Source organism: Opisthocomus hoazin, chromosome Z (assembly GCF_030867145.1).
Source record: "Opisthocomus hoazin isolate bOpiHoa1 chromosome Z, bOpiHoa1.hap1, whole genome shotgun sequence".
NCBI lineage: Eukaryota > Metazoa > Chordata > Aves > Opisthocomiformes > Opisthocomidae > Opisthocomus > Opisthocomus hoazin.
Window position 1 is genome coordinate 8,244,689 of NC_134454.1, and position 20,100 is coordinate 8,264,788.

General features: G+C 39.4%; 1 protein-coding gene across 7 annotated transcripts in view; it reads right to left on the bottom strand.

The window, feature by feature from the left end:
- SMARCA2 (SWI/SNF related BAF chromatin remodeling complex subunit ATPase 2) overlaps positions 1–20,100 on the bottom strand; it is a 118,758-nt gene that overhangs the window by 88,373 nt on the left and 10,285 nt on the right. For 5 of the 7 annotated variants that reach the window (XM_075410973.1, XM_075410979.1, XM_075410975.1 and 2 more), the window contains 2 exons: positions 12,892–13,015; positions 401–730 (listed from right to left, as the gene is read on the bottom strand). In XM_075410973.1, the coding sequence (XP_075267088.1) occupies positions 401–730; positions 12,892–13,015 (454 nt within the window). Of the gene's footprint in view, positions 1–400; positions 731–12,891; positions 13,016–13,150; positions 13,243–20,100 lie in introns of those variants that run through there. The other 2 variants (XM_075410978.1, XM_075410977.1) reach the window with 2 other exon arrangements.

Here is a 20,100-nt window from a genome sequence, read left to right on the forward strand (position 1 = left end):
GGTTTACTCTACTTTCAATAACGTAAATAATCAGTCAACTTGCTCCAGAATTTTTTATCTACTTTTCCGCACATCGACAGGAGATGGAAAATTCACTTTAAGAAAAACCGTAAAATTGCAATCAGTAAAGTACGATTAACATTCAAAAAATGTCAAGCATCATCAGGATGGACACAGTAATGCATAGTGAAATCAGTTTTATTTCAGTTTTCACAATATCCTATTCATAATACACATGTTTTATGTACTTGATCAAGCCTGAAAACAAAGGGTGCTGTTCACTTACGATGTCAGAACACAGTCCCAAATTATAGCCCTGCACAGCACCTGTTTCTTAATATTCCACAGGCAGAACTTCAAGAATTACCTGCACAATGACACAAGGCCTAGATTCACTTACCAGACTGTCTGTTGAAGGCACTGGGAGGCTGCTGCTGCTGAATGCCAGGCAGGGTCCTCTTGCCCTGAACAGCAAGCTGGAGGTTTTCTGGTAAAGGCTGACCTCTAGCTAACATTTTGTATGCTAGAATCTGAGCCCGCAGCTGATGCAGCTGTACAGGGCTGAAAGGGGAAGGACCTCTGTTAGGCTGATTCATAGCTTGTGGGTCTCCTGGTATAATGGGTCCCGGCTGGCTGGGAGTCATCTGGGGTGGAGTGGGACCTCCTCCAGACATTGGACTGGACACGTGCTCTGGTGCTCCTAGTGGAGATGGGTGTGGAGACATATAACCTAGAACAGGTAAGAGGATCACAAAGTTACCTCTCTGGTTAGTCAAATCTAAATTTAATCAAATTTCTGTAACAGTACATAGAGTATAAAAATGTCTCTCTCAAGTCAGGAGAGTTGTAGCATTTTCTGCAAGAACAAAAGCGCAATCTGAAGTTCCCTGGGATATCAAGATAGCCTCAGGAGCTATTCTTTGAGAAGAACTATGATTACATAATCCAGTAATTCCTAACACTTTCCCTCACATTTGGAGCAAGACAAACAAACACATGAAATATAATACAGAAGCATCAGGATGTGGTACTGTTTCACTAGAACGCTGGACAAATGTTTCATTGTGGAACATATGCAATGAACTCTGCCTGTTTTACACCCTAATACTATAAGGTAACACACATCAAGGAATACTCATTCACTGATGCAGGCTCTCTTTGCCAAAACTCGCCAACATACAAAACCAGAAACACACAGTATTCAGTTTCTATACAACTGCTCTTTAATTTATACAGATTAAAGGTTTGAGCCAAACAAAGAACGTTCAATATCTTTTACCATCTGGATGCTCAAGAACTTGCAGTATCAACTGCACGCATAAAAATCAGCTCTAAAGAAGCTGCTGAAGGCTGTGGTACTCCATAAAGCTCCAGGACAGCAAGCACAGTTCTAAAGTGAACCGTGTTTGTATCTTATTATAGCACTTGTGAATGCAGTTGTTCAAGTTCGAATTTTCGTTAGACTTGATACATCCCTCCTTGAGCTTCCATACATCCATGGAAAGAGATCACATAGATTTCTGGTGAGATTTCCAAGAATATGCAGCATGTCACAGAAAAATATGACGAACGATCCTTCAGGTCATGCATGACAGCTAGATTGTAAAGATGTCCGCCAGCAGTGAAAAAGAGGTAATGATATTTACCCTCTTCACTCTGGTATTCTGAAGCACAATTAATGCTCTTATTGATTTGAAAAGCCTAAAAAACACTTTTAAAAAAATCGAGGAATCTTCTGGCTCACTGCCATGTTCTTTAGCAAGCCACGGATCACTGAACTCCAAAGTTCGTGCCACAGTTCATGGTTCTGTGACACCAAATCTACTCTTCCTCCACTCTTCCTGACACTTTACAGTGAAATGACATCAATTACATAGTCCGGATGGCACAAGTAAGTAATTTTTCCCTCTCTTTAGCTTCACTGTTCTTGCTGGCACTTCAGTATGGGCAACATAGGCGAAATCTCAAAGTAGTCTCAACTTTTCTGAGATGACAGCAGCTGTAAGTCACTAGAATTTCCACAGGTGGATAGAAGAGAGTGCTGAAGAATTGAAAGTCCATCAATGTTGAGGTCCAGGAACGAAAATATTCTACAATAAATGTTGTGAATGTCTGAGATAAAGGACAAAGAAGAGACGATTTCAGCTCTTCTAAAAAGAGAAAATGAGGTAGAAGAAGAGTAGGGAAAAATGGTTTTGTGATGGGAAAATATCAGAGAAGACAAGACAGAAACTGCCTGAGTTCAACTTTGTAACTAAAAATGATGACGACCGGAAAGGAAGTAGACTCTAGTGAGAAAAACAGGGAAGTGAGGTGAGGAGTTCAAGGAAAAGGGAGCAAGAGACCTTAAAAAAGTTAAAATTAATGAAGTTATTTACTAGGTCAATATAAAAATTGTTTATACATCCACTGGTGGTGATAAAAGCTATGATAAATAACTGTGAGTTTACTTATTTTTGCCCTTTTTTTTTGTTTTTGGAGGGAAAGCTACAAATCCCTCTTGCTGAGCACACTGCTCTAAAAGAACAACTATGTCACAACAAAAAAAGAAATATACAACTACATTATTAATTTACACTAGAAAATGGGGTTTATTGCGATGTTTATCAATTACTATCACATTTCTAAATCTCAGAATTTGCTTCAAATAACACCTACTTTGAATTACACTGTTTTCAAACCTGCCTTTCCAAGAAAGGTTTCTTTCCCACCTCAAGTTATATTGTCCACATCACATATTCCTTAATCACTGACAGATTTCAGACCCAGGATCTTGCAATCCAGGATCTTGGACTACAAAAATATACATCTAGTGTAAGATATTGAGCACTTATTTCCAGTCCTGACAGTTCCAGCTGCAAGTCTGTGGCTATGTTTTACAGAGCGGAGTTTTTAGAAGCAGGCACTTTTTGAGCTTTCTAGATACATTTTACTTACACTTTCCCTCTCTGCCAAAGTCCTATGCATTAGGATTCTTGGCAATAGGAAACTAGGCTTGCCGAAAGTAAGAATGAAAACAAAATTCCCATGAAATATCTCAGGATAGAAGAAAAACCTTCCAAACTTCTTGCAAAGGCTCTAAAACGTGGCATTTACAGAGCATAACTTTGGTGATACTATATGGAAATTTTCAAGTTCGAAAACTTCCAGAAGATTTAGCAGTGTGACAATACACACAGTCGCAAGCCCGTCCTAATAAAGTCTTTATACCACTTGCTTTTCTCCCACCTTATTACACATACTGTAATATGAGGTGAGCATGCACACATGGGCTCCGCATAAGGACACATGAAGACGCATGAAGATTGAGTTTAACCAGCACGTCATAAAAGAAAAAAATTTAAGAGACACAGTCCATAGGTATGTTTAATATACAGGCAAAGACAGACACCTCTTTGAACTCTGCAAACATGCTTTCATCTGCTATGAAACACTTCAAATGCATTTTTCTGTGGCACACACAAATTTCCACAATAAGTGTTCGGCAGGTTTTTAAATACCTAGCTCATTAATTGTTACTTGCTGAACTGCCAAGTACCTTTTCCTCTAGATCTTCCACAGTTTTCTATTCTGCATAAACCACTCTGTTTAATTTAACCTTCAGAATGGAAGACGGCAAAAGCACTTAATGGTAAGGTTGCAGAGACTCGCAACGCAGGAGTTCTATATGCTAGCAAGAGACAGCAGATCATCTTTATTTCTGAAAAATATATCGAGTAAAAGACACCCAGCACCAGGAAAGGGAGGCCAAACAGCCCAATCCATCTTGTAAAGCTGTGGTAATTCCAAAGCATTATCAGGTTTCTCCAGGTCTTGTCTAGGCGATTTCTGAAAATCTCCAATGATGGTGATTCCTACTCACTCTCATGGTGAATTTTTTTCCCTTCAGTCTCATCAGAATTTCACTTGCATAACTTCCAACCATTACTTTTTGTGCTTTTGCTATGCATCTCTGGGGAGAGTCTGGTTCTGCCTTCTCCACAATCCTTCAACAGGTTGTAGAACAGGCTACATCAGAAATCTTTCTCAAGTCTTCAGTAGCTAAAAAGCACTGCTTTCTTAACACTATGCATAAATAGCAACACTCTTTCCATTCCACCTTGGTATCAAGTTGTTCAACAGAAATACATCACAACATTTCATAAACTATGTATATTCTTTACAGTACTGACACTGGAAGAAATTCTAGTTCTAACACTTTACCAAATGCAAGTATTTCTGGAGGGCAGACTGTGTATAAAGTTTCTTCTCTAATTGCTTTTAATTTAACTTTAGTTAACAGAAGTAAAGAACATCTTCCTCATCCATTTTAAAGCTGAAGAACCAGAGAGCTAAAAAATAAGAGACCTTTTTTCTCCACTTCTAATGCTATAATTAAGCAGAGAAGAACACACATGGGGTAAACCCTGGCAACAGATACTAGATAGAGTAAATGTTTGACCGGTCCAAACACTAGAATATTCAAGAGAGTTCTTAAGTCCCCACTAAAAAAATTTAAAGACTTAAATGACGAAAGTGTCTGAGGATCCTGTATGTCAAATCTTTGTGCTAAAACTGATAGCAACGATATATTTTTCTATTCAAGCATCACTTCCTCCACACTCAGGATCAGTGCATTCCCATGACTAAGAAATAAGCAAAGGAGGCAGGAGACCTGCATGGACAGGAGACCTGCACGGACGAGCAAGGAGCTTCTAGCAAAACTCAGATGGAAGAAAGGTCTATGGAATACGGAAACAGGGACAGACCACTTGGGAGGAATACAGGAATGTTGTCAGAACGTGCAGGGATGCAACAAGGAAGGCTGAGGCCCACCTGGAACTAAATCTGGCAAGGGATGACAAAGACCACAAGAAGGGCTTCCTCAAGTACATCAGTAGCAAACAGAAGACTAGGGAAAACATGGGGCTCCTGCTGAATGAGGCGAGTGCCCTGGTGACGGAGGATACAGAGAAGGTGGAGTTACTGAATGACACCTTTGCTTCAGTCTTTACTGCTAAGGCTCGCCCTTGGGAAACCCAGTCCCCAGAGTTAAAAGAGAAAGCCTGGAGAAAGGACGAACTTCCCTTGGTCAAGGAGGATCAGGTTAGAGATCATTTACGCAAACTGGACACCCACAAATCCATGGGCCCCGATGGAATGCACCCACGAGTGCTGAGGGAGCTGGCAGATGACATTGTAAGCCATTCTCCACCATCTTTGAAAGGTCCTGGAGAACAGGAGAAGTGCCCGAGGACTGGAGGAAAGCCAGTGTCGCTCCAGTCTTCAAAGAGAGCAAGAAGGAGGACCCAGGGAACTACAGGCTGGTCATCCCCACCTCCATCCATAGAAAGTTGATGGAACAGCTCATTCTGGATGTCATCATTAAGCAAGTGGAGGAAAAGAGGGTTATCAGGAGTAGTCAACATGGATTCACCAAGGGGAAATCACGCCTGACCAATCTGGTAGCCTTCTATGATGGCATGATCGGCTGGGTAGATGAGGGGAGAGCAGTAGATGTTGTCTACCTTGACTTCATCAAGGCTTTTGACACTGTGTCCCATAACATCCTCATAGGGAAGCTCAGGAGGCGTGAGGTGGATGAGTAGACAATGAGGTGGACTGAAAGCTGGCTGAACGGCAGAACTCAGAGGGTTGTCATCAGCAGTGCAGGGTCTAGTTGGAGGCCAGTAACTAGTGGTGTTCCCCAGGGGTCAGTACTGGGCCCAGTCATGTTCAACTTCTTCATCAATGACCTGGATGAAGCGACAGAGTGTACCCTCAGCAAGTTTGCTGATGACACAAAACTGGGAGGAGTGGCTGATACACAGGAAGGCTGTGCTGCCATTCAGCAAGACCTGGACAGGCTGGAGAGTTGGGCAGAGAGGAACGTAAAGAACTTCAGTAACAGCAAGTGCAGGGTCCTGCACCTGGGGAGGAACAACTCCAACAGGCTAGGTGATGACCTGCTGCAGAGCAGTTCTATGGAGAGGGACCTGGGTGTGCTGGTGGATGACAAGTTAACCATGAGCCAGCAGTGTGCCCTGGCTGCCAAGAAGGCCAGTGGCATCCTGGGGTGCATCAAGAAGAGTGTGGCCAGCAGGTCAAAGGAGGTTCTCCTTTCCCCTCTGCTCTGCCCTAGGGAGGCCACATCTGGAGTACTGCATCCAGTTCAAGAAAGATGAGGAACTACTGGAGAAAGTTCAGAGGAGGGCTACGAAGATGATTAGGGTACTGCAGCATTTCTCTTATGAGGAAAGTCTGAGGAAGCTGGGCTTCTTTAGCCTGAAGAAGAGAAGGCTGAGAGGGGAATCTTATAAATGCTTATAAATGTCTTAAGGGTAGATGTCAGGAGGACAGGGCTAGAATTCTTTCAGTGGTGCCCAGCAACAGGACAAGGGGCAACAGGTACAAACTGAAGCACAGAAGTTCCATCTAAACATGAGGAAGAATTCAAAGGGTGATAGAGCACTGGCACAGGCTGCCCAGAGGGGTTGTGGAGTCTCCTCCTCTGGAGATATTCAAAACCTGCCAGGATGCTGTCCCATGCAGCCTGTTCTAGGTGACCTTGCTTTAGCAGAGGGATTGGACTAGATGGCCCCCACAGGTCCCTTCCGACCCCTGCAGTTCTACGATTGTGCGATTCTCTGATTTTTACTCAAAAATGTGACTGTAAAAATTTTTGGTTTAGAAAGATACACACAGGATTTAAGAAATTTAGTTGTGTAACCCATTTACGTTAACTATCACTTCAACCATCAATTAGATTTAAAAAAAAAAAAAAAATAAGGCATCACCTACATGCCCACAATACACAGTAGGAAAGCATAACGCTTTGGAACAGAGTGGAATATATGTTTATGTTGGACTGAGGCTACAAACTTTCTTAAGGTAAGCAAAATGTAACATTTCCCTGTTCCTAGTGTGGCCAGGGTTAACACCATTTCTTACGAAATTATCAACAGAGAGGCCACATGTGTGCAAGTCACTTAAAACTAGGACTGTAGAAATAAACTGTTGAGAAGTCTTACGCTGGCAGGCAGATGGATAAGGTAACAGATCTTTTCTCATCTTTAAGAGGCTGAAAAAAAGTCAGAAAGGAACTACAGCTAATTTAAAATCAGCAGGGGCAATGAACATTGTTTGTGAAGTAGTGGTAACTTTGTGAATTCTGTAAGTTAAACTTAATTAGTGCATCTTTATAAAAAGTTCAACTAATACTGCATGATAATTTAAAGTATAGACAGCTCAAGCTCCAGAACCTTGAATCTCTCCAGCGCTTCTGTTTCCACTTAAAAATAGCAAAGACACCTGAACTGTTCAAATTGGTCTGTACTTCACTGCTGTATCACAGTACATTGTTCCAAATGCCAGAAAACCACAGAAATTGTTTATTTCAGTCAATGTATATCTTTTTATGAATTCTAATAAAAGATACTGTGTTTTGTATAAATATTTGTCTTATCTTTGCAACTTCTCCCCATTTCCCTTACAAACCCATAAGCATAATCTTCTAGTTAACTGTTTAGCAGTTTAACAAATTACGGTAAATTTCACACTTCTAATATCAATACTGGGTTTTCCAGCACAGTTCATTTACAGAGGCTGAAGGCAGTTTCTAACACAATTCAAATTCAGTTAAGTGTAGTAAGATTGCTATTTAAACAGCTAAATAAGAGGTTGGAGCAACGGATTTTCCTTTCATTTAACTGATTAGTGTTAAAAGAAAGATATTAAGACAAAACAGCGACATCATTGTGCATAAGTCCAAGAAAAGAATATCAGTGATCAGAAATAGTCAGGAATGTTAGCCTCTCTCCGATTTGGCAGCAAGAGGGGAAAGAGTAACCAGAGGTGAAAGATACCAATTCAGAGTATTTTTTCCCCATAAATAAGTGTCAGACTTCTGAAAACCATCCTCTTGCAGTATGACCGCAATAAAAATGTGACAATCTCTCTGAGCTAGTAACAGATTCTTTCTGCATGACTAGCAACCCACTGAGCACCAAGAAAAAAAAAATCCAGAATCTAAAAAAAAAGTCACATAACTTCTTTTAGTAATCATTCTTAGTTAAACAAAATACAAAAATCTCAGAACAGTTACTGCCATTCAAACAGCAAACAGGCATTTATCAACAAAATGACAAAGTTCTTGCAGATTCAGCTTACAAATATTTCTGATTTGCTCAAAGTAAGCCATTTCACCTCAAAAAGAGTCAGTTAATTATTTCTTAATACAGACTGTAAGAATCATTACTTCCAGAATTCTGTATTGACTTGCTCTTTGCAAGTTCAGTGGTCTTTATTTCAAGATTGTTCATTCACAACCGCACATTTGATTTACATAAATGATACCTACAGCTGCTTGTGCTGTTCACCAAATTATTTCTAATTTATCACCCACATTCATAAGAACATATTTTATAAAAATTCCTACTTTCATACTTACTCTTTTGCAAGACCTTCTTAAAAAAACTGCTAAAAAGGCTGCTATTGGAACACTTAACATTTAAATGAAATCTCACTTTGTGGTCAGTTCCAACTGTAAACCGCATACAGAAGGACTACTGCCTATGCATTTATCAGAACTGTTCTACTCAGAGCTCTAAGAACAGCAGCTTTTTATGAAGCCTACCCATCTTACCATTCTGGAAGAATTGAAAACATTGCTTCCTTCTCTAGGTTACCAGTTCTTCTCACAATCTTGGAGCCTGTTTACAGGTTTACAGCTTTCTGGCAATAGGGGACCGTTTTGGCTACAACATGTTTACAGTAAAAGCATGTCTTCTTATGCTCCAATGGAATTCCATGTGTTTCAGTTTGTGCCAGTTGTCTCCTCTTCTGTCACTGATAATCACTGCAAGAGTCTGGCTCCCTCTTCGTCACTTTGTCCCACCAGGTATTTCCAACCCTTCTGCTATTCTGTCTACGGCATTTCAGCTCACTCAGCCTCTCCTCATACAAAAAAATGCTTCAAACAATTGATGTGACCTTAAACACTTCCTCAACATCTTTCTGAACTGTAGATACTAGAACTGTATAGAATACTACAACACAGCCTTCAGCTAATTTATTAGAAAAGGTGATACAACTCCTCAACCAATATGCCCCTGCTTCTGTATGCAGGTAGTATATTCTGTCTCATGGTTGGAAACACTCTACATGGCAATGAACACTTCAGTCTGACAGAATAACCAAAACTCTTTTCAGCCTTTCTGCTTTGTCTGATACAGTCTCATACCACCTACACAACAAACTACTTTGCTTCTAGACATACAACGTTGTTGGCTGTGCTAAAATCCATGCTAGAGAAATAAGCACATTCCACTGAGCATCCTCATCACACTTTGTAACCAATTTGTTTGTTGTTTATTGCTAAATGTCTGCGCTATCTGCAAATTCTGTCAGTGCTGATTTTACATTTTTTCCAGATCACTGCTTAATACATTGAACAGCACTGAACCAAAACAGAGTCCTACAAGACTAATTAGAAAAAACTACAATTGGATGATCATCATCTATTTACAGTTAGTTTTACAATCCATCATTTAACTAGCTTAATACTTCTAGTATAGGTTATATTGATTTTACTTCGTGGTATCTTTCTCCTAAATCAGAATGTCATATAGTAACAAGCCTAGCACCTTCTGTAACTGTCAGGCAGACAAAGTTTTGTCTATCATTACTACTACTGCCTTTAATGATGCATAGAGAAACCCCACACATGGGTCAGGATCCATCTTGCTGATGAATTTTTCTGATGACTGTACAAATACTGTACTACACTAAGTACTGTACCACACCTGATCACACTTTCATAAAACGATTTAGCTTGTAATCTCCACACAAATAATAGCAAATTTCCTTGACAAGGGTGACTTCATGTCACCCAGAGGGACCTGGACAAGCTGGAGCGGTGGGCCAATGTGAACCTCATGAGGTTCAACAAGGCCAAGGGCAGGATCCTGCACCAGGGTCAGGGCAACACCCTGCTATCAATATCGGCTGGGGGATGAAGAGATTGAGAGCAGCCCTGCCAAGGAGGACTTGGGGGTACTGATCGAGGAAAAGCTGCCCATGAGCTGACAATATGCACTCACAGCTAGAAGGCCAACCGTATCCTGGGCTGCATCAAAAGCAGCATGGCCAGCAGGTCGAGGGAGGGGATTCTGTCCCTCTGTTCCACTCTGGTGAGACCCCACCTGGAGTCTTGCATCCAGCTCTGGAGCCTGCAGCACAGGAAAGACATGGACCATGTTGGAGCGGGTCCACAGAAGGGCCATGAAAATATGTAAGAAAGATGGAGAAAGACTTTTTAATAGGGCCTGTAGCGATAGGACAAGTTGTGGACTCAGACTAGACATAAGGAAGACATTTATTACAACAAGGGTGGTGAAACACTGGCACAGGTTGCCCAGAGAGATGGTAGATGCCCCCTCCCTGGAAACATTCAAGGTCAGGTTGGGCAGGGCTCTCCGTAACATGATCTAGTGGAAGATGTCCCTGCTCATTGCAAGGGGGTTGGACTAGATGATCTTTCAATGCCCCTTCCAACTCAAACCATACTATAATTCTATGATTTTTCCACAAAACTATTCTCAATGACCTGAATTATAGATGAAGTCCTATGGAATTAAAAGACAGACAATGGTCTTGGATTTTACCTAGCACCAGCGCTAGACTAAACAACATTTAACTGATACAAAGCCATTGTACTTATGCTTTCAAACTAATGGCAGAAGTCAAGGGTCATCCATTCCTTGGAGTTATTAACTTCTTCAACTACTTTCCACCAACTGTCCAAAAATAATGTTTACTAGCACATATATTTATTTACTTCAGTTTGAGGCCTATAAACAGTAAGCCATGAAAAACCAGACCTAGAAATACTGAGGTGCAATTTCTATTTGACATGCATATTTTTAAAATTGTACACAACTGCACCGTAAGCTCAACTATCAGACATCTAAGAATCCACAAGGAAGTGAACCTTATATTAAGTCTTGATTGCTAACAATGTACCCAAAGCAACTGAAAATTTTGTCAGGATTAGAAGATTTACCATGCATCTTTCCACGGATTCTCAGAGAACTCATACTGTTCTCTCCCCATGAGTGCAGGCATGGGTAAACTCACTCTCTTTTACCACACTGGCTATTCCCTCAAAACTTGTAGAAACACAACTGTCTTACAGGACTCTAACCCCATGGTAGATCAGACTGAAAGTATCCAATAGGATGAAAAGCTATTAAGAAACCTGGTTTTCTGTTTTGGATATGTACACTAATGGGGAGAATGTACAAGGTTAGCAGATGAGACTTTCCCCAACATGTATCAGAATAGCCTCAAGTGCCATCACCATTTTCTGTGAAAAGCTAATTGTGTAAGAAGAAAAAAAGGAAACAGAGGCAAAGCAAGCTAAAACGCTCCTCAGTAATGTCAAGTAGAATACTTCAAATATTCGAATCTGTGTGGGTTTTTTTAACCTTTTTATTAAAAAGCCTGCTTACATTAGAACTCCGGTATTCTGATTACCTTGCAACAGTTGCTGACATACACAAAAAAAAGAGAGCAGGGATCTGTAGTCTTCAGCCTGCCACAGCTGTTACTAACACAATCATCTTTTTGCAGAGCAACACAACCTGGAATTCTCATCTCAGTCAGCAGAGGAAAGAAGAAAAGAACTCAGAGCTACTTGTATTTCAAGCGTTTGCAACTTATGGTCTTGTACTTGGAGCATGTTATGTTTGAATGGGCCCATCTTAATCTTCAGACTAAATACTCTGTTCATTCTAAGGAGTAAGTTCATTAGAAGCAAAAGAGTGTTTCTGAATGCAAAGTCAGGTAAAATTTTGCTCTTGGATGATCATGCTTGCATCTCACTGAAATCAATGGAAGAATTTTAACCGATGAAGAATTTGTGCTGCAAAGTCAGTTCTATTTCACCTAACTGATACTGAAAAGCGTAACAGAAAAACAGTATTTTCTAACGTTCGAGGTCCCAGACAGGGATTCAGCTGACAAATTACAGACTAGTGTTTCAGTCACAGCACACTGAAACATCACCATGCAGTGCAGGCTGAGTCATTTTGCTGATCTGTACCTGTGTTCCCCCTCCAGCATTTCTCTCATACAATATAATAAACATGTAAACACATCAAACAGGGACCATCTCTTGACAAATTTGTATACAGAGTGTGTCAAACCGGGACGCTTCTTTCAGTTGAGATCTTCAGGTGTTGCTGTAACATAATTAATTATACAATACACAAACCCTCATTTGCTGAATGAACTATGCTAGCAGGTGTTACCAGTTAAATCTCCAACATATTAAGCTGCTTATAGAATGCGCGCCCTCTTCTATTGCGAACTAAAGGACACAAAGAAGGCATTTAGCAATGTGGTGAAAAGAGTTACCATGTTCTGGCACAAAAAATTTTGGAAAGAACTTTCATGAGCCCTAGATCAGACAGTACAGATACTAAAGCAGGTTCCTCCAGGTTTGCTGGGGTTCTCCTCTCTTATCATTCCTTCACCACACTATTAAAATAAATCATATTCTAATGCACTTATATTTACAATAGCCACATATTACATGAAAGAACTAGGTGGGGGGTTTTTAGCCGTCAGCCTAGATCTGTAATAGACTTAGTCCAATTACCTGCCCCAGCCACAGACTTGAACCTTAGCTTTTTTCCAATACATGACTGACAGACACAAAAGAAAGAAAGGGGCTTCCGTTATTCACCTTGCCCTCATAGGGACAATGTGTTAGAATTAGTAGGCATATCAGTCCAGCCTTTCCAAAAAAAGCTGAGAAGAAATAATTGGAAATCTGTTACACAGAACTACTGACTCTTTGTGGAACAAACAGGTCCCAAAAATCATACAGCATGCACAGTATAAATAAACCTTGGCTATGCTGGTCCATTGGACTCTGAGGTGGGCCCATTCCAGGGTGAGGAGGTCGCATACTCTTCATGGAGCCACAATGAACATCTTCAACCATTCCTTTTTCATGCAAGCCATCAATGGACTGTGAAAACAAAATACGTATGTATATATAGACAGTATATAAATCCACTATAAAAATCTAAAGGACTTTGACTCAAAATGTAAACAAATACATGAAGAGTACAAACTTCTCTTAGCAGTCATTCAAAATACATACAATGGGAACCTTTACCCCTGGAATCAGACATTTGGGGAAGCACAGAGCACCATTAGACTGCTTGTCCCCTCTGTTTCCTTTTTGCTTTTTTCCTTTCCTTATGAACAGTTTGGCAATGCCGGGGAGGCAAACTGTCCAAATACAAACACACAAACCATACTGGTCTCATATTACAAAGCAGTGTAACACACACCAACTTATGAAAGTACAGCCTGTGGCTTGGCTCGAGTTATTTTTAGCCCAAACTTTGCCCTTTCAGTCACTGCTCTGCTGGAATGCCCCAAACACTCTTTCTCTTCAAAAACAAAGTTGACATTGCAGAAGGTAACCTCTTCTTTGCAGGCAAAACCAGAAATGGGCAGTCAAGGAAGGCAAGACACAGTTCTACTCAAATACTTGTGCACCCCCACAGTGCCATCTCATTCACTCCTCAAAAACTACAGTTCCCATGCTACTTCAAACACAAAACAGGGCTAAGTGCCTTCTTCAGAGAGAAGCAAAGACAGCTTGGCATCAGAAAAACATACTGAAAAGCACAGGAAAAGGCTCCATAATAGAAACTGAAGGACTCTGAATGTGAAAACAGGGGGAAAGCAATATCAGAAGGAAGTTAAGTTTTAAGAAAAGTAAAAAGTTTTACCTGAAAGCAAAACTTACATCAGGTCACTAACTAGGGAAGAGATTATGCTAATTAACTTCTGACTTAGAGGTCTGCAAGTTTTTGTATTAGGAAGGAACAGGCTGCCATCACTTGATCTCTCTACAGAAATACGCAGCTCTGCCCCTCTCTGTAACAATGCACACTAAACACTCTTCTTGCAAACCCTACTGTGAATGGAGACTTTGCAGTCTGTTTGTCTAAATGCACACCTATTTATTGAGAAATCTTAAAAAGAGAGTTAAGAACACTTCCTCCAGTGGAAAATACAGGCAGTTAACAAAAAGAGTGTGGAAGTAGCTACTTCAAGTCACAGAAAAAAGACACTGTCACATTTCTTGTTTTCGAGCAGTTTGTTGCACACAGATCACTTTAATCAGAACTAAACACAAGTAATCCTTTCAACAAAGGAAAAAATTATTCTAAATTTTAATTTGTAAACCTTTCATATAATTTTCCACTTCCCATTGCAATAATCAGATCTCATTCAAAGCACCTTTAAACACATGCAGGTTTTTTTTGTTTATCAGCATTTTTGAGGGATTTCACTATCATTTGTCCTTATCAGAAACTATGAGTTAAAAGGAGAAAAGCTACACAAAAGGAGAAACAAAATTGATTTTTTATGTTTCATCAGATCACTTAGTTGTCATGACAGTATAAAAACACTGAAGAAAATAACTTGTATCAGAAAAATATCTGTTACTTGAGAAGCTATTTTTGATTACAAGAACTTGGGATATGGAGTACAAATGTAGAGACAGATGACTGACACATTAAAAATAGCTCCACTGTGTTAACCAAGTAAATCTCAATGCCCTTTTCTGAGGCATGAAGTTCCCTCCCTCTCCCTTGGCCCCTACTTACAAAGATAACCAACGCAGAAAAGAGCGCCCAGTTAACATTCTGCCTGCAGGAGCTGAATACTACAGAAACTGAAACACCTGTAAAGCCGTATCCATCCCTAACTTGTCATGCTGTGTGTCGAGGACTAAATCTTTAAGACCACCAAGAGGAGGGGGAGACTGTACAGGAAATTGGATCTGATTTCCAGAACAGAGGACTCTAGCTGTACACATGCGTGGTGTGACTGCAGGGGTGGGTGTCACTGCACTAATGGATGGAAACTGTGAAACCTCTGTGAATGTTGGCAGCTCTCATAGGACTGAGATGGGACACAGCATCCACTCTCGCAGCATCAGAAGTACCAGCATATAGAAGGTATGGAAAGGAGCTGACATTAACAAAGAGCAGCAGTGAATAGGAAAACAAATATATGGCCTTTCAAAACAAGAATTTAAAAAAAAAAAAAAAAAATCAAACAGGAGCAGAAAGGTAACGACACGACCATACAAGAAAACATCAATTGAAAGAATACTTCTACGGAAAGAATTGATCAAAAGAACAATTTTTTGTACGATAAGTATTTTATAAAAAACCAAAACTGTAGCAAACTGAAATGCTTCAAGTCTAATGGAAGGGAGCCTATATACAGCAAGAAAGGGGTTTGTGTCTGTGTGTTTGCAGAAATTACGCTATGAAAAAGCTGAAAGTGAAATTCATTAGAAACAACTAGGAAAAGTAGAACTCATTAATCAGTTTCTCGCTAGCAAAGCTGAAAAAGCGGAAGATAGTATAAGCTTCTTTGAGGACAAAATTATTTGTAATGATCACAGTACTGCTAATTTATGCAAAGACTTGTATTTCCAATATTTTTCATCTAAAAGCACCTCTACTGTATATGGAAAAACTCTTTAAATAGGTGAGACAATTCAGCAGAGTACTACAAGACCTGAAAAAGAGTTATTGTTCATAACTTCTTGGAATCACTGTGTAGTTACAGAGTTATATGACAACTTTAAATCTATGTAACAGTTTAAAAATTACAGAAAGAATCTTACACAAAACGCAATTTCTGTAAATTCTTCAGTCCTTTATAAATTACAAAAGACATCTTCCACAATGATACTGTTGGCATGACAAATGTAACCTGTACTACCAATAAAGCACTACTACCATGCCGGGGTACTTTTTTTTTTTTTTTTTTTAATTCTTTTAATACTTCAGAACAGAAGGGAAACAGGAAGTTGAAACATACTCAACTTTGAGTAACCATTACTATTTTCATTGGTTCCCCATAAGTAAGAGCAAGCACAGAACAGGCCAGATATGTGCACAGTGCTTCCAGCAAACATAATGAGGGATGAGCTTCAACTGTATGCAAGCCCACACCTACAGACTTGGCAGACTTACAAAGTTTACATAATGCCTAACCCATAAGGAACATATTGCCTACACTGCTTTTACTCTGAATTTAGTAACTAAGGTCTTTTCACAGAGAGCACTGCATCACAGTTTGACCTATTTCCAGATAAACTGTTAGATTATGGTATCTTTTTTTGTTTCCTTCCTCCTTCTTAAAAAAACAAACAAAACATCAGCCTTGAAATCCAAGACTAAGATCAAGCATGAAAGTAGATTTCTTCCAGACCATGCGTCCTCTACACCAACAAAAATTACACAGACCAAACAGCAATGTGTTACCATATAACTGCACAGCAAAACCGAATGCATCACTGATGGACAGCCTGGACTGACTGTGGTTGTCCTTGCAGTAGAGACTTGGCCAACAATTGTGTTAATCACTTATAAATCACTAAAACACCATTTTACACAAGATGTCTGCTGATTTTTCAAGGTTGACAACAATACTTACCTTCTTTTTTCACTAATGTAAACACGTATAACAATAACAATGCAGGGAACACGCCTGCTGAATAAAAAGGCATTACTTCCAGGACCATGACAGAATTTTAAGATTCTCAGAATGTCTAATGTGCACAGACTTGTTAGTCAACAATATCTGAAATGAGAAACCATTTGCCTTCTGTTTTAATGGAACATCTGAGTGAACAAATAATGTATTTTGTAAAAATACCATTTTTGTAGGAAAACAATTTTTTCTGTCACTCACTTTTTCTCTCACTCGCCAAAACCAGTAATATTGCCCATGACATCATAATAATATTTCCACAGTCAGTAATCATTTACAGTACAACCTATTACAGAATCACAAAAGAAGTGATTATGCATCAGGTTACAATTAAATGGAAGAGAAAATAAACCAAGAGCACACAGTACTCTCCCCACCTCTCAAGTAAGAACCACGCAAATTAAACAGATATAGTGTTGTCACAACTACAAGTTAAGCAGCTAAAATCATGTGGCCCAGCTGGTGCACAAGAGCATACAGAATGCCGTATCTGTTCAGACTCAAATCATCTAACCCTGTGTTCTGCCTCCAGAGGAGCTCATATGTGGCTGCCAAGGAAAAGTAAGACTAGGGCAACCATGTAACAATGCTTTCCTTCAATATCTTCCCAGCTTCCAAGTACTTTCACCTCAGGAGACCCTCTGAGGCTGTTACGGTTTGTCCATTTAGCAGTCCTCTCCAACAGACAAGTATTCTCCTTAAAGGTAGCTGTCTTGCATCTCAGACACACTTCAGCAAAATTTGTAACTGCAAGTATTTCCCTGGAAATCTGATTGTCAGTCTAAAAATTACTTAAGTAGCAAGAAAGATAGCTAATTTATTGTTTCTGTCAAAACTGCATTATGTAAATCAACAGTAAATTTTCCTCTGGAAGGCTTTTCTGTTACTAAGTAAATATAAAGCTTTTAATTTTCATATTAACTGTTGTGAAGTAAACATACTTTAGGCATTATGATTTACCAATATCGATCTGTATCAATCAGTGTTTTCTCTATTATGGATACTTTGGATTTTTACTTTTTATGCATTATGTTATTCTCTGTAAGCTAGTCAAACATCTAACATAGAATGAAGGTGTTTCACTACCTAGTTTGTGACTTTTACAAGTAAGAACCACATCCCATTGCACACATGGGATATGTACCCCACCAGCAATCGCCTTACTGGGACACTTTTTGTAGGACAAAAAACCGCACTATGTTACATCATGATTTGAAAGTAAAAGTGCTTTACATAACACTAAGCAGAAAGAAAACATTTACTTGGTCAAACTGCAGATGGTTGACCAGTTTTTTAATTACATGGAACAACACTCAAGTAATATTTGCAAAACAGTCTAGAGTGACCCTTCCACAGTATTTCTTAAACAGACCATTCCCTCAGTTGCCACAATACACTATTTCCCGGGTTGCACAGGAAAACAGACCAGAAAACTAATCTAGACTGAAAAAGTAACCAAGATTATTTGCTTTTCCCCACTTGAATCTGTCCAGACTCATTTTCTAGCCTAGTCACACACACATGAAGGCACGCTGGAACATGTGACGTGGCAACCTAGTGGACAGCAAGGCTGTTACTACTAAGATACAGACCCGTGAAACTACAGCCTCGGTTCTGTTATCAGAACCAAGGTACAGAAAAAGGAAAGTAGTTTTACTATAACTATACTGACTGGTCATCTTTGAACCAGCTATCCAAACCCTTCACATTCATGGTGCATTTTTCGAAACACTTCAATGCCATCTCTATGGTAGAATTTCTACCGTGGCTCACAGAACTTCTGAGATCAGAAACAGGATATAGCAGTTAAAAACACAACATATGGAGCATTCAGCCATTCTAATGGAAAAATCCTGGTGCTGTCCTCTTCTTCTGCAGGTATAGAATCTCTTAAAAACAGAAAGAAGTGAGAGAACTGAAGGATATAAAACCCCTGGTTGTCTATGAAGTTTGGGATATTCACCAGATACTGGAAGCTTAGGCTGTAAGTGACACCACAAACAAGAAAATGCCAGTTGCAAATGTCTAATCCAGCTAGTAGCTAAATTACATGCTTCAAGATTCAGATTCAAAAGTTTTAGTTACTGAATGTACTGACCTCTCAGAAATTACAACACTGCAGTACAAACAGGCAGCTGGATCACGGCCTCCTTCACTTCGGCTCTCTTTGTGCTATTAGAAATTTTAATGATACAGTTCTTCATGCAAAAGATGATAGTGTCATGTCCCTACTGAACGGACACTGGTTTAACTGGTTTAATGAATGAAACTGATCCATATGTGAAAACAGCAACATGAAGAAGTCGCTAACTCATGAAGAAAATTAAAATATGTTTATATTACTTTGAAATTGAATTTTTATTGTAAATTTAATTTTTTTCTATGTGCTTATACCAAGTCCAAGTGGAATCAACAATAGGTACCAAAACGTTTTCAGTATCTTTGTTCTGTAAGCTGTAAGTGCATATTTCTGAGAGCAGAACTTCAGTGAAATGGAAATCATCTTAAGATCTAAACCTCTAGTAAACAACCAGATAAAAATGACAATACATAGAGACTGTTCTCACAAAGGTGATTCCACACAAGCAAATATTTCCTCACAGCAAAAGACATTAATTATAGTCTAAGCACACACATGATTTTAAGTGTATGGCAACAACCACTGCAGTCCAACCATTCACATGCTCTGTACCACACAGTTTCACATTCCTTAGTAAGATGGAGCCTTTACAAAATAACTTGGAAACCAGGTTTTTCATCAACATGGAGGAGTAAGCAAACCTGTAAGCAGAAGCCCTTTAAGAGTTAAAAATAAAAAAAAAAACATGCAAAACTAAAAACCACCCCAGAAAAACAGAAGATATGTCCAAACAGACATACAGAAAAAATAAAAGAAAGGTGGTTGGAATGGTCAACCATAAGATTTTAACAGTATAATTCAAATTTGTTTTCCCTAGTAACGTCCATTTTACTGAAAACTACAGTTTACAAATTAAAATTCATGAACTACTTACTGTATAGTTCCAAGCAGTCTACTAAGAACAAGCAAACTGTGTTTCATCTGATATATGCACCACGTTTAGTAACAAAGACAGAAGCAGTACCGTAGCTGCAGTTTTGCAGGCACATCATAGTTTAACCCGGCAGCCAGCAACTAAGCACTAGACAGCTGCTCGCTCACCCCTCCCCTTCGCACCCAGTGGGATGGGGAGGAGAAACAGACAAAAGGGAAAACTTGTGGGTTGAGATACAGTTTAATATGACAATAAAGGAAATGCTACTATTAACACTAATAATAATAATGATGAATATGCAAAAAAAAACTATACACAACACAATTTTCTCACCACCCGATGACCGATTCACAGTCAGTCCCTGAGCAGCAATCATGGATTCCAGAACTTGAGGATTTTGCAAATTTTGCAAAATTCCCGAAAAAGACTGAACTGCCAGAAAAGTTCGAACTCACAGAAAAGAGAGGATTTGAACTCACAGGAAAAAAAAAAAAAAAAAAAAGGA